The 16,141-nt window shown below is 37.8% G+C and overlaps 1 protein-coding gene across 1 annotated transcript in view; it reads right to left on the bottom strand.

Annotated features, from left to right (window-relative positions):
* The window catches only part of LOC107714390 (collagen alpha-1(XVIII) chain-like), an 81,793-nt gene that overhangs the window by 22,014 nt on the left and 43,638 nt on the right, over positions 1-16,141 (bottom strand). The window contains exon 3 of the mRNA XM_016520212.1: positions 432-973. Within this exon, the coding sequence (XP_016375698.1) occupies positions 432-973 (542 nt within the window). The remainder of the gene's footprint in view (positions 1-431; positions 974-16,141) is intronic.

Raw genomic sequence — 16,141 nt, 5'->3', positions numbered from 1 at the left:
TCATAAAATAAAAGAAATATGTAATATACAAATAATAAATGGAAAAAATAAAATAAAATATACTGTTAGTTCTCATCTGACTGAATTTGGGGGAAGAATAGGGCAGCGGCCGGTTTTCACTGATCTCAGATCAAGCTGTGGGGTCAACTGCTGGACACTGCCACACAAAACTAACAGGACCTAATTGCTCCCCTGTGGATTTTTAAAGCAATTAACTACTCTACTCCAACAAGGAAAGATGAGTAGACTATTTTACGACAACAGAATGTTTGTTGTGTTTTAAACAGGCCAATTTGAGCAATCAAATCATGCAAGAGTCACTCAACCACATAGATTTTCATTGCACCTTCCCTTTTCTGGGTTAAGCTAGCCTTGGTTTGACTTGTTTTCACTGGGATATCATGATTTGAAAGAATGGACTGTGTACATACCAAAAACTTATCAGGGTCTGCTCCACTGGCATGACCAACAAACACTCCAGCCCCGGCATCCAGGTCCATATCATCTGGAGACCGCTCAAAAGTGATGACCTGAGGATCTGAGTCACAGCTGAAGTAGAGGGAAACACGCTCATTCAAAACACCGATGGAAAACCGGGTCCAGGTGTTCACCATGGAGGGCACGGAAAATCTGGCCGCCTCGTATGAGCTCTGCGAGTCTGGCTCAGTGTAGTAGAAGATTATATACTGCTTGCCCTTCTCCACCGCTGACAGCTTCACACCAACATACATGATGTTCTGGGTTGGGTCAGTGATGGAGAAGATGACTCCAGGCTTGGAGGACGTGGGTTTTATGTTGAAGATAAGGGAGAAGTCACGGAAGAAAGGGTTGGGCAGGTGGGCTGCAGCTGACTGACCCACATTGGAGCTTTGGTCAAACACATAGCCAGGGCTGTTATCATGGTCAAAGACTTTGGAGACACCATCAGGTGGAGGATCACCAATTAATTGCAACAGCGACACTCCACTTTCTTCTGTGGAAAGAAAGGAAAAGAATATAAACGACCTTACAAAGCACAATACAAAAGTGAATGGTCAGGAATGGGCAGCAGGCTGGGACTAGGTTAAAAAGCACATTATTAGTCTGCTCAAACATGTATTGCAGAGGAAGTGCTCAACATTGACAGCTGTGATGGGAAATCAAGGGGTGAATCTTGACTTTAGTTGTGAAATACTGCGAGAAAGCATTATTTTGGCTGTATACAGTATCTTTAGTGAGCTAAAAGTAATTTCATCCTTTTTTTCAGGAGGAAAATGTGTGAATAAAAAAGACAGACAATTTAATGTAACTCATGTTTGGGACTTTTTGATATCCTGAAACAATATACAACACTTTTGATTGAACAAGAATGTACATTCATCAGCCAGTAAAATTTCCCAGTTTTAATAGAAAGTGACCCCTTGGGTTATTTGTTCCCAGAGGACCTTCTTGAGGATGAAATTTACTATGTATGTAATACACTGACATCTTTTAAAGTTATAAATACTACGTGAACAATATAAAATATATTTTATAAGACTCATGAGACAGCAGTAAAAAAAAAAAAAAGTACTTATTGCTTGACTCGAGGGGATATAAAACTTGTCTTGGCCTGAGACGGGAATTTCTGCCAACTTTTACAAATTTAGGCTCCAAAATAAAAGCCATGATATCAAAATTTGAAGAAATTTATATACAAAATGACATTTTTGAAAAAAACGAATTTCAATAAAATATATTTTATAAGACTCAAGACAGCAGTAAAAAAAAAAAAAAAGTACTTATTGCTTGACTCGAGGGGATATAAAACTTGTCTTGGCCTGAGACGGGAATTTCTGCCAACTTTTACAAATTTAGGCTCCAAAATAAAAGCCATGATATCAAAATTTGAAGAAATTTATATACAAAATGACATTTTTGAAAAAAACGAATTTCAATAAAATAAACTCTTCTCTAAAACAAAACAAAACAAAACAAAACAAAACAAAATAAAATAAAATAAAATAAAATAAAATAAAATAAAATAAAATAAAATAAAATAAAATAAAATAAAATAAAATAAAATAAAATAAAATAAAATAAAATAAAATAAAATAAAATAAAATAAAATAAAATAAAACAAAATAAAATAAAATAAAATAAAATAAAATAAAATAAAATAAAATAAAATAAAATAAAATAAAATAAAATATTACTGGATACTACTATATGGTGTGTATATATAAATCAAACTTAGACTGCTGGGTGAGATCAGGAGACTCACATGCTAATATCACTCAGCACAGACATATTTAGCTAGTTGTGAAGATAAGCTAGGCATGGAAACATCACAGGCTCCATGTGCTGACATGTCATGAGGAGGAGGGAAAGGTGTGAGGTTACAGCTGGACAGCTTAAGACCCTTCCTGCCTACACACACACACACACACACACACACACCACAACACAACACAACACATCGATTCTGCTTTTATAAATATAGAAAAGTAAGAACAGGGTGTTTCTTGCCAAAACAGTCCCTCCTTTTTTATCATATGGAAGATAATTGTGTTTTGTTCATTAAACTGATGTATAAATGTGTGTTTTGTAAATGTTAATAGAAACATTAAAGTTGATGCAAGTCTTTGGAACCATGACTTGACTTTTGTAAATTTTCTGAAAAAAGACTACCAAGTACAGCTCATGAGCACATGGTCTTATTTATCAAACAAAGATCAAAGTCCTTTAGGGGTTTACATATTCATCATTAAGTTCTTCAGATGGCGCTTTTGTTATGAGTTGAAACAAAACTCTTCTCGCCTTTGTTGCACATGAGAGGATTAGAAATGAAAACACACCTTACTTATGGTTTTGGTGTGACGTGAATTTCTAGTGGATAATGTTCAGCTTGTGAACCTAGTCTTAGGGTTGATTTACCTAGACAGAGGATAACCACTCTTCCGAGTTTCACTATTCAAAGAGTAAACTGTGTCTTTAGATCATGACAAGATAATGACAAACTTGCATTCCTGCACATGTTCAGGTGCTGTTGTGTAAACAGTGGACATGTTAAACCAGCGTTCAATGGCTAATGGCCACTTCAATGCGAAACTAAAGTTTTCTGAGACATGTTGGGCTTGTGAAATTGACTTTAGGGAAACCAGTATCCTTGACTTTTGCTTTTCTGACAGCAGGCAATAAATTCTAATTCCAGAATCCAGATGTGTCGGGATAGAATGAGACTTACAGAAGCACCTGAGGCCATGTGTGTCTGCTCTTGTACATGAATAAAACAACCAAGACATTTGACACTAATGACTATCAAAAAGACTTTCAGAATTTTTGCAACTGAAAAGTGCTTCCATTTTTGACAGCATCATCATTACTTGGTCAAGCCAGATCAAGACTAGTGCCAGGAAAGACAGAATCAATAGCATAATTTTTAAGTCAATGGATGCAACTGGAATGAAACAGGGTATTCAATGAGAAGGGAAACATTTATTTGATTTTATTTATTGGGAATTCATTGGATTGTTACAAATGTATATTTTAATATAAATGTAACAAAAATATAAAAATATTAAAGAGTAGACAAACACACAATACAAAGCAACTATAAATGCATAAGCTGCATGGTCTTATTTACTGAAAGAAAATCTATTGGCAAAACCATTTACCATTCTATGTCAGTTAGTTGATTTGATCTTGTACAAGACCATAAAAAGACTAGTTTTACATGTCTGCTGAGGTTTGTCCATTAACTTCTTTCCATGTCACACTGCTGATGACCTGTAGCATCCATATGTTCACCAAGCAAGCCAACCCTGACATCAATATGTGTCAATGTTTCACTACCTCATTGTAATCTGGTAAAGATCTCTTAAAGGGCCACTGAGTTAGAGTTAAAAATGTCATTTTAATGAAAGTGCCTGTTTAATGATCCATAGTGTTCTTCACTTCTATGAAACTAAATAGGCTGGTTAATCCAAACATGAAAACTATTGCAGGTGAATTAATATTTATTACTTAAAACTTTACACATTTAAAGTCACACATCAAAATATGACTTCAGGGGCTAATGACAAATGCATAGGTCCTGATTATAGCTGACAATAGGCAGAGTCCATATGCTGACAAGAGAGTATACAGGGCATATCTAAATGACGAATGGAGAAAAAAAAACAGTAAAAATGTGAAAACTGCAACATTTTTACATCACATCAATCAAACATGAATCGAACTGAACTTCAATTGAAGTAGGTTTTAACTCTCTGTTTTAAGGCCATTAATACAAAAAACTCTCTAATTTTCAGATTTCCTTGTTATGAGTTTTTGCTTGTAATCAGTTTATCCTAAAGCTTAATGAGCCACTTACTGGGCATCCCCTCTAAATCCTGACAGAAAAACTAAATCATCAATGTCATTCACCAATCTTGCACTTTGAAGCTTGAATATGGAGCATGCGGTTCAACATTTCAAATCAAACGTCTGCAATCAAATGACTCAGATGACATTATTCTACCAAACAGGGCTGCATTAGAGGTCTGCTGACTTGCACCTTTTATGGGACACTAAAGAGCATTAAAGATTGGACAGTAATACATTTCCGTGCAATAGGAACACTTAATTTCTTTTGCCAATACAATGGAAGACAGAAATGCTGTATGATCCAATGTGACATCAACACTGCCAATTTACCCCAGCAAACCCGTTTAACCTTGGAGGCGCCATAAAGGCACAAAGAACATCTCTGCTAAGATTCTCAACACAACAATTCCACATTTTAACTTTTTTCTGAGAGTCAAGTCATCTTGGCAATTGCAGGAATTGCCCTCTCAGTTGATCCATTACAGAATGAATTGAGCACACTGTCTATTGGCACTCAGAGACTCCACTGTTGTGGAAAAGGGAAAAGGGCCTCTGACCCAATGAGAAATTTTTTCCCAATGAAGCCATTTTCCCCCAAATCTAATAGCTACATCTACAAGCTTCACTGGAGTCCAGACACTACATAACCCCATTATGATCTGTGAAACACTATTTGAGAAAGCTTTCAGAACAGTCATGGGAGGATATAAGATGAGACCATACAGGAGATGAAAATGTGTGCGCAGCAGTGAGAGGGAGTAACTAAATAAAAGTAGTGACATTATTAAAATATTTTTTTTTTTGTACTGCTTTAAAAATAATGTTACAGTGGTCCAAGCTACACTACTGTTCAAAACTTTGGGGTGATTTCCTTTTGAAATTAGTACTTGTCTTCTTTTATTACTTTTATTCGTTTATTTCCATTAAATTTATCAAGAGGGACAGTACATGCATTTAATATCTTACAAAAGATTTCTGTTCTAAACAAATGCTGTTGCATCTTTTAAACTTTCTATTCATTAAAGAATCCTGAATAAAATTGATCATGGTTTCCACAAAAATATGAAGCAATATAACTGTTGCCAATATTTATACTAATAAGAAATGTTTATTGAGCACCAAATCAGCATATTAGAAGAGTATCTGAATGATTGTGTGACTGAAGGCTTCAGTAATGCCTTCTTAAAATTCAGCTTTGTTATCACAGAAATAAAATGCAATTTAAACTATATTAAAATAGAAAACTATCTTACTTTTGAACAGTAATGTACATCAAAGCAATACATCTCTGTACTTCAATAAGTCCAATTCATTATAGTGAATCAATGGATGTCTCAAAAAAAAAACACACACACTTCACTTCGAATCACTTGGCCATAATCCTTGCAAGGTAATATTCTGCAAATTTCAATTTAATACTGTCATCCTAATTTAGACTGTTTTTGTGCCGGATAAATACCTCATCTTAAAAGATGCTGCCTCCTAAGGAGCTTTTAATGTAGTTAACTACTCTTTTAAAAGAGTTTCAAAGGCTTCCCCAGCAGAAAGGAATTCTGATGAGGAATGAAAATGCCTTAAAATAACAGACTAATTAACAAGAGGACCAATCAATTGTAGTTAAAGGAAGACTAGACAGTCTGTTACATATTAGCCTGTCCATTACACATGGCCCCAGAGCCTCACGAAAACTAACAATGCTAGACGCTGTCACACTTAACGATCTATTGCCCCTGACAATTTCACTTTCCAACACAAGCAGCACACCTGGAATTCACTTTTTAGCCTGCGATGAAACAAATGTCGAATCCCTCACATAGCTAACATGAGAACGATATAGTTAGCATAACTCAAACCATGAACAAACGTGCAATCTGCACCACCATAGGGACGCTTTACAGGAAGCTTTAAAGCCGCTGAGAAAGCCTTGCTTTCTGACATGCTGCTTGCATTATAAAAACAACATTAATATTGTGGTTTGATCTTATCTGCCCCAAATCAGTCCTGAATGACTCAAAACTCTGCCAAATCTAATTTAATTTAGATGTTTCCATTATTTAAGATGACTCTAATTGAGGTTGATGAAACGATTATTTAAACATACTGTACACGCAAACACATCTGCAATTCTAGAGCAGAATCTAAAATGCAAGGAAGCCTGGGGCTAGTTGTTATATATCCCCAGGCTTCCTAGCATGTTATGCATATATATATATAGAATGTCAGTGAATATTTCTCAAAGTTTTTTTTTTTTGCCAGTTTCTATAAACAGAATCGGCATATACATAGTCTTGCATATTTCTACCATTAATATGCAGGAAAACAATACAATTCATCGAAAACGTGATGTTGACCCCTTGTGACAACATGCCCCTACAGTCACAATACATGGGGAAAGTTGTTACAATAGCATATATACATATTGATAGGATTTGTGGTTAAAATGCAATGGTTCTGCAACAGTTTCATGCATTCCGAGACATATAATGGTGATAAAATGTGGGGGGGGGGAAACGCCCAGTCAAACCGCCCAGCACTATTTTGTATCAAAATTGCATTATTTGTATATTTGTATTATTCTAATAATAATACAAAATGTGAGATTTTATTCCACTGTGTCCTTGGATGGTCTCCTAAAACATGATGTCCACTCAAATATGTCAATATAACAAGCTGTCTGAAAGATAATGCCTTTTTAGACACACTTTTAAGATAAAGGGCACTTGGCCCCAGCAAACACAGGAAATTCAAGCAAGAGTCTACAACAGCCTTAAAAGTTTTTTTTTTAATCATAGAAAACCATCCGCAGTACTAGCTATACATCATGACTCTATTTGCTCATTGTGTATTTATATATGTTCATTTGCTTCACAATTCACATGACAGTTTATTCTGTAACCATGTTTCTAGATGTTTATCACAAACCCACACAAATACCAACGGTATGCTCTCAGGATTTACTTGGCAGATGATTGCAATCAAAATTCAGCCTGAACATATGGACTAACAATTCTGTGTTAAGTCACTCCTGCCAAAAATGTTAACCTGAAAGCTGCATTTACTGTGCCTCAGCAAAAAGACATACTTATTAGAAGACAGATGGTTCTGTCCTCCAGCCACTGAGACGATGAACATTTATCTGTCCTCCACAGTCAAGAACAAACTCTGGAATGCGGGGGGGAAAGTCATATGAACGGCTTTCACTATCAAAAACAACTCAAGTGTTTGCCTCCCAAGCCTATAATCAATAAAAAAGAGCTCATATTTCAATACGAAAAACACTTAGTTGAGGGCAAAGTACAGCAGACTCGTTTAGGAGCATCTTTATTTAAAGGGGTCATATGATGCGATTTCAAGTTTTCCTTTCTCTTTGAAGTGTTACAAGCTCTTGGTGCATAAAGAAGATCTGTAAAGTTGCAAAGACTAAAGTCTCAAATCCAAAGAGATATTCTTTATAAAAGTTAAGAGTCAGCCACGCCTACCTAAAACGGCTCGTTCTAACACTCATGCCTGGAGCTGATCCGTGCTGGTCGCTGAGGAAATACATCAACTTTGCGCTGTGGATCACCGGATCGGCTTTCACCGTGGACGAAGCGAAGTCCAGCCCGGGGTCGTCACATGTGGTTGCCGCAAGCCTCTTTCGTCGAATCCGCCAGCCGTGCCGTTATCAAGCCCGCCGCCTCTGCTCACTCAGCCTGCCGGCCGTTCCTCACTTATTCGGCCAATCATAACGCACTGGATAGCTGGCCAATCACAGCACACCTTGCTTTTCAGACCGATGAGCTTTGTAAAAATCGACGCGTTTCAGAAAGGCGGGGCATAGGGGGGGGGAAGTCTATGCTTCCCCCTCCCATTTAAGGGGGAAGTCGTGGCCTAATGGTTAGAGAGTCGGACTCGTAACCCAAAGGTTGCGGGTTTGAGTCTTGTACTGGCAGGGATTGTAGGTGGGGGGAGTGAATGTACAGCGCTTTCTCCCACCTTCAATACCACGACTGAGGTGCCCTTGAGCAAGGCACCGAACCCCCAACTGCTCCCCGGGCGCCGCAGCATAAATGGCTGCCCACTGCTCCGGGTGTGTGTTCACGGTGTGTGTGTGTTCACTGCTGTGTGTGTGCACTTTGGATGGGTTAAATGCAGAGCACTAATTCCGAGTATGGGTCACCATACTTGGCCACATGTCACATGTCATGTCACATAGAGGAGAAACAATAATGTACAGTATGTGGAAAATAATGTGTTTTTTGAACCTTAAACCGCATAAACACATTTCATTACACCAAATACACAAAATAATGTTCTTTTTAGCAACATCATATGACCCCTTTAATAAAACCAAATTACTGCAAAAGCAAAACTGCTTATGGCATTTTCAGTGTGCCTACTAACAACACCAGAATGTATTCTGTTTAACTTGCATTGCTATTTATTAATAAATCAGAGAGAAAAGGAAATTTCCTCTGTCCTAACATACAGTACATGCATGCATGGAGGAATGTAACATCTAGCGTACAGGTTAACAATTTGACCAACTGCATACTCTGACAAGAAACAGTATGCAATAGAGAAGATCAATGTGCAAAGGTGTTTCTCTGTATTTACCCATTTTAAGATACCCCACTTCAATGTAGGATAAGAAAGAATGTGGGGTATTTTTATGGTAAATTGTTTGACAATCTTACAGATTTATTCTCTTATGTTCACCAAGTCTAACCACATTTATGAAATTATGATTATCTGTGCAACTACAATGCAATCATTAACACCAAGAGGACTCCCAGTTTAAATCATACCTCTCACCCATTCCTCCAACTGCTAAATAAAGTTAAGCCACTTTGTACAAAATGAATTTACAGGACATTTCCAGCCATTCTTGAATTATTAGATAATAATTTAATCTCATTCCACTCAACAGATCACCCTCACAAAGACAAAGATTTTAGGCAATATTAAAGCTGGGTAACTTACCCAGCTATAAAATATTTTATATTTATCTTATATTTTATATTTATCTTAAATTATCTTATATTTAAAATATATTATAAAATAATTAATTATAACATAATTAAAATTATAAATATATAAAAACATTTCCATCCAGGCCTGAAAACCACAACAATCCAAGACCGTGGGAACTGAGAGTCGCATGTGCTTTGAAATACAAACACATAAACATGCAAAGACTTGATTTAGTAGTGCCATGCAGTCATCCTTCACACTTCCATGCAGTTTTGACAGGCGTGCAAAGTGAATGCGTTAAAACACATCTCGCCAGAGACTCTGAGTGCTTACAACTGTTGAAGACCACACAATACTTGAAGACAAACAAAAACCCTCTTGAGGACTGGTGAACGACAAACAGACAGACAGGTGGTACCGGTCGAAAATGCATCTCTCTATTCTTTTAAGAGCAAAAGAGATGGCATTCTAACCGGGCATTACCTTTCTGATTACTAACTGACAAGCACCGATACCCATCATGCTTCTCTTCAGGCAGAGAGTGGCACTCCACAAGGAGGCGGCCCTCATCCAGGAGCGTCCAGCAACTGTCACGCAGGACCTCACAGAAACTGTGACAGGGCAGCGGGGGCGGCAGTCCAGGCGGGCCGCACTGCGGGGTCAACAGCAGGCAGAAAAACCATTCCAAGCTATGATGGCAGTTTGACCGCAAAAGCCATGCCCACTCGGTCAAAACTGCCTGAACTTCCTCCACGCTACTTTGATTGAGAAAATTTGGCACTGCGAAACTCTCCACTCCCATTCTGGTGCAAAACGGCAAATCAGAATCGACTGGCAAGCAGCGCGGGGATTCGACAACCTTTGGCATGCTAGCTACTAAAAACTCACTTTCAATGGTTAGTAGATTATCTGAGACAGAGTATTCAGAGGAATACGACGGGTTATCATAATCATCATGCTCTGTAGAATTATGCCCATTTGAATAATTATAAGTGCTAACATTTTTATAAGAAACATTCATGCTTTCATTAAATCGACTTTCTGTTGGGTCGTTGATGCTCTGAAATCCATCCAACTGGTCCTCTTTGGTCTCCAATGTGAGATTTCTTACATGCAAACTTGCATTTTCAGTAGCAATACCCAAAATGTTGGTTGTCGTAACATAGCCATCCTGTCTTTCAAATTGAGAAGATCCGGATCCGGATCCAGAAGCAAATTCAGACCATGACCCGCTTATAGATCCTGACTCAACCCCCAACACAGACCTGAACTCTGATTTCCCCTCAAAATGACCTCCATCATAACTGACCTCTTTCGGGACCTCAGTTACGGAAGCACTTGTACCTGTTGTTCTGGGCGGTTCTGTCCTCGGTGGTGATGTGGGCCTTACGGCTGTCAGGTAGGCCGGTGTCTGTGCGCCCTTCACATTTTCTTTCGAGTCATCGAACCAGAACCAGCTGTGTGTGTGGCATATCCTCAAGCACACCAGAATAAAGAGGCACAGCCAAAACCTGAGCTTAGACATCACGTTCACTTCCAGTCATTCAGCAATTCAAACAGGATCCTGACATGCCCTCAATAGTAATCCACACAAACCACACACAGACTCGTCCCTGGCTCACCGTAAAGTCACCACAATCAGCCCACAAGCCAGGCAGGAAAAGTTTAGAGGAGGAGTAACATATTTAAAAGAGAACGGGGGGCTGGTTCGTCATTGGCCGAGCTTGGGACCTTTTCCTCCCCCGTAGCTCTATCTCCCCTTTGTCCTTGTGAAAGAGTGTCTCTGATGATAGATATTCTTACCAAAAATGCCTGCAAGGAGTCCTTTTGTATACACCGGTGCTTCTAAATGCCCTCACTGATGGAATTTAGAGTTGTTTCAACTTACTTTTACAGCTTTTAAAGGGGCAGAGAAATTCCACAGACCCCCTGTTACACAATAACAAGCTGCTTAAATACTCAAAAACACCTCTTAAATGCAGAGATTTATGCTTTAAAGGGGTTTGTCATTTGCTGAACCTCTGATGTAAATTCTAGTTGAAAAAATAATACTAGATTTGCATTTTCTGAAGGAAATACTGTAACAGTAACAACCAAAACCACACACACGTCCATTTAAAAGTTTGAGGTTTGTAAATATTAATAATCAGAAAGTCTGAGGAAAGTCAGTCCGTTGTGCAATCACTGTAATTATTATTCTAGAATTAACAGATCCTACAAACCCAAACTATGCTACCTAGTTAGAACAACTTCCTTAAGATACTTCTGATGATACAGTACAAAATGTATTCCGTGTTTAGGAGACACAGGTGTCATAAATCACTTCATAACTATGTCAGTGAAGTTCAAACAGTAGCCAACTCCACTCTCCAGCTTTGAACTGGAACAAGCTGTCTAAAAACTCGCTCACCTCCAGTATAGGCTGAAACCAACCCCTATCCAGTCAATATAAATCTTGCTCTCTGGCTTAAACTCACCATTAGTTTTGCCTGCCCTGAGCCCACCCCTTGCTCTGCACTTCAAGCAGGACACAGTTACAGAGTCATCTAGATCTTGTGCACTTGTTCAGACAAGCCTACGACAGCTGACAGAGACCCTCTACATGCTAACTGACACTCTATGAGGACTGTCAAACTATTAATATTTCTTCTGAAGAAACTTTCAAAATACAAATTTCAAAACATTTCAAAATATGCACACGTGTCATTGTACATTGCCATTTCTCAGTAATTAATTGTGAAATTGACTAGCAATTTCAAAGTGAAAATAGTTTCTATACCCAAGTCTAAAATTACCATGTTCTTACAATTTCAGGACACACAACAAAGACAGTTTTCATTTCCTACATTTTGAATGTGTTATAAATAATCTTTAATCTTTTATATCTTTTATATAAAAGATATAAGATATGCACAGTCAATAACAATTATATGCCACTTTAGTGAGAAAACAATTGACTACAATTTGACATTAAGAAATATTTACATAATTTAAAATACCTACTTTTAGTAGTGCAAAAGTTCAGAAAAGTTATTAAAAACAAACTCAATTTCTAAAATCTTAAGTTTTACTCAACATTTTAGTGCACACACCTCACTTTAGAGCTACAGTATAAGCCAAAAGATACAATGAAGCCTTGTGTGATGTTGTGGACAGAACAGACTGAACACTGGATTTAAGATGAGCTGAGGACAGATAATTGCTCTTTAGGGGTTTTGATGTAAACTGGATAAAAAGCTGAAGCAGAGGATTTGGTTCAATGAAGACTCTAGAGCTCTCCTCTTAAACAGTGAAAGGACACAATGAGCCATGCAGATATTCCAGAAACCTACAACGTCTGCCAAACCCCTTGAGGCACAATGGAGAAGTCAACCCCTCAAAACAATTCATCAGGAGACACAGCCAAAATTACTGGGGCTGCCCACAGAGAGTGTGGGAATGACATTAACAAATGCTGAGCAGCAGTAGGGTGGACAGCTCTGAAAACCCAGCCAACAACGCATTGAATCTGCTAGCGTGGACTCAACATAGCATTTAGATTTCAAGTGGACACTGCTGGAAGAGTTCTCAGTGGCTCTGGGCCAAAACCTAGTGGGCTGCCTTGTGGTCTACTGCCTATGTAGACAACTACCTTCTAGAGGTCACATTAATGAAATTTCCATTATCCAAAAATGTCCATTATCAATGTATGTAGCACATACTATAGAAGACACTTTCAAACCATGCAGCTTTCTATCGGCAAGTCAAGTGTGGCAAATTCATGTGACTAACTAGAATCTGATGCTAAATTAATGTGTGGGAATCTTTTGTCCTCAAGTGAAAATCCCGATCATGCTGAATCCCGATTCCCAATGAAATGACTAGATGTCGTTCACTAAAAATGGCAGAATAATGGTAAATGTGACTGCAAATGGGCCCTCTGGAATTGCATACTGTTTGAATATGTACTACACTGGAGAAAAATAAACTTTGCGACAATTAAAAAGTATGTTCTTTATATAGTATAAATGTGTGTAGTATGAATGAATTCTGGACATACTACATCCACGTTTGTCATGTGACCTACAACGTCAGTTGCGTCCCTTCACTGTCATTCACAATTCCACCCCATGGCCTCATGGGATAGTAAAGTGTCCATCAGATGTGCACTTCAGAATCTCGCCAGAAGTACTAAGTCATCCAGGTACTTTTCCGCCAACTGTTTTATGATCATCCTCCTACTTTGAAATTGGAAATGTTCCAATTAACAAAAAAACATTCCATATTAATTAACCAAAATGTTTAATTATACAACTGTTTAGCCAATAAACAAAAAAGAAAAGAAAAAGTACCTACATGCAGGAAACAAACACAGTAAGGATGATTGGACTCCATTTCTCACGGCAGGTTTAAAGGAAGTATGAGTTTCTCCATTTTTTCCCCCGTCTCTTTACACAGGAAGTAAAGGTTAATGAACTGCAAACACAGCTTTTCCTTTACCCACAAGGACACTGAAACACGAGCAGCTATGAGAACATGACATCGACACATGCTTCTTATTACCTCGAGTCAAAACTGCACATATATCACCAAAGCAGCTAACAATTCAATAACTGGCTGAAGTCCTGCTGTTAGCTTTTACATAAGGGTTAATGCTAAACCTCATCATTCAGGTCCTACATGGGTGGGAATCTTAGTTTACAATTCTCCACAGCAACTCCCTCGCAGTCGTGACCTTTCTCAGCGCACGTTCAGGGCCAACATGTTCTCTGCCATCAGCCAAACTGATTTTTTTAGTGGATGAAAGCTGCACTCATCAGGATGTGATTTAACATGAATTGTAAAAGATACGGCAGCTTTTACTCTTCGCCGGTACAGAAATAAAAAAGGTGCTTGTGCTGTTTTTCTTCTGCGGTGTCCCCGATTTTTAATGACTGAACTGAGATATTCTTGGGTGCCAAGGGACTGTAATGATTTGGAAAGTTTGCCATCTGAGCATTGTTTTGAGCAAAACATGTATTAATCATGCATCAATACCACCAAAATAGGTGTCACATGTTAGTCTGAGGAGTTTGAAATGCTCGGGATATGCAAGATGTGCGACCAGAAAGGATGGGTGGCCAAAAACAACACTCACACCGGTATGCTTTCAGTCACACTCCTCTGCAAACTCCTCTGAGGAAACTGAGCTTTCCTGACATTTTCTGCCTCTCACTGATGAGGAATGTGTCCTGGACATGTAGTGTCCTTGGGTGTGTTTGAATAAAAAAAAATTTTTTTCATTTATCTCTCATTTTTTGGATGGCTGTCATCAAAATAATATGGTCTCATAAGTGTGTAAATTACTAAATTCAAGCAATAGTTGAAATGGAAGAAAACTATATATTGTATACTACCATTTGGGGTCAGTTTCCACAAAAATGTTAAGCAGCACAGCTGTTTTCAAATGTTTCTTGAGCACCAAATCAGTATATTAGAATGATTTCTGAAGGATCATGTGACACTGAAGACTGGAGTAATGATGCTGAAAATTCAGCTTTGCATCACAGGAATAAATTACATAAATTAAAATATATTCAAATAGAAAACAGTTATTTTAAGTTGTAATATTTCACAAAATTACTGTTTTTACTGTATTTTTGATTTTAAAAAATTAGCCTTGGTGAGCATCTTTTTTTCTATATAGATTTTCTAATTGTCAAACTCTAAAAATAATAATAATAATAATAATTACAAAACCATTGTAAAAGTCCATATTACTCACATTGAAGTGCATATCAGTGAAAAATCTGTTTGAAAGTATACAGCATATAAACAATGACATAAGGTTGAAAAATACAGCATAAGGATCTTGTGAATTTGAGCAAAGCTTTCTGTATTTACAGGTGACAGGGAATTTGCCGAGTGCTTGTAATTAACTTGAGCACAGGGATAATAACAGTATCGCATCCTGTTTCCGCTGTCAACAGGCTTTCTTTTTAAATGCAGAGAGAGTCTGAACCTCTAACTCAGGCTGACATGCCAAAAGCAGAAGTTATGAGATGTGTGCAAACAAGTTGTCCTTGATCCATAATAACACAGAAACAGATGTGACACAGGTTTAATGCATCAATAAACAACAGCAGACAGAATAACAAAACCTGATTAAATATATTCTTCGGGTTTTCCCACTTAAGTTTGTCATTACTTTAGTCAAACAGCACTGATGCAGACATTCCTACAGGCTTTTTAAGATCAACTTAAGGCAGTTCAAAATTCTGAACTGTTGTTCTAAAATGTTTTATTCAAAAATATGACTAAGAAAGGTCCTAATGAATCCTAAGGTCATTGAATGGTTCCAATTTTTATGGAGAAGAACCTACAAAGTAAATCCTCACATGATCTTATTTTAGTGTGTTTGACTGATAAGGAACAACAGCAAGTTCTTAACGGAAACCATGTAATATAGAAAAATACATCTTGGTATTCACATAAAATTTCACTTACCACATAAACAGGGGAAGACTGAGGACGATGACGAATGATTTGCAGATCCTGAGCACCACAGACAAACATCTAATCTTGTAAAATGTGTGGTAAGTACTGCCGCTCCATAGCATAAACAGACTACATGCGATCACGAATCTCGAAAGTGAAAGTGAAAGTGAAACTAAAAAGTGATCATGCATTCAAAAGCAGTTTCAATGGCAGGTATAATAGCGGCTCCCTGATGCCCGAAATATATGTAGTATAATTACCCAATGATATAACTGCAAGGGAAAATATTGAAATATATATTTTCCTCCTATCTCGTATTTATTCCCTTTAGGGGTTCCGTATAACTTCTTTCCGAAAACGGTATTGGGATGCGGCGGATTGCAGGGGGTATGGGGGTGGGGGGGAA

This window comes from Sinocyclocheilus rhinocerous, unplaced genomic scaffold, assembly GCF_001515625.1.
Source record: "Sinocyclocheilus rhinocerous isolate Xijiao unplaced genomic scaffold, SAMN03320098_v1.1 scaffold449, whole genome shotgun sequence".
In the NCBI taxonomy this organism is placed as follows: domain Eukaryota; kingdom Metazoa; phylum Chordata; class Actinopteri; order Cypriniformes; family Cyprinidae; genus Sinocyclocheilus; species Sinocyclocheilus rhinocerous.
This window is presented reverse-complemented; position numbering and strand designations above follow the sequence as displayed.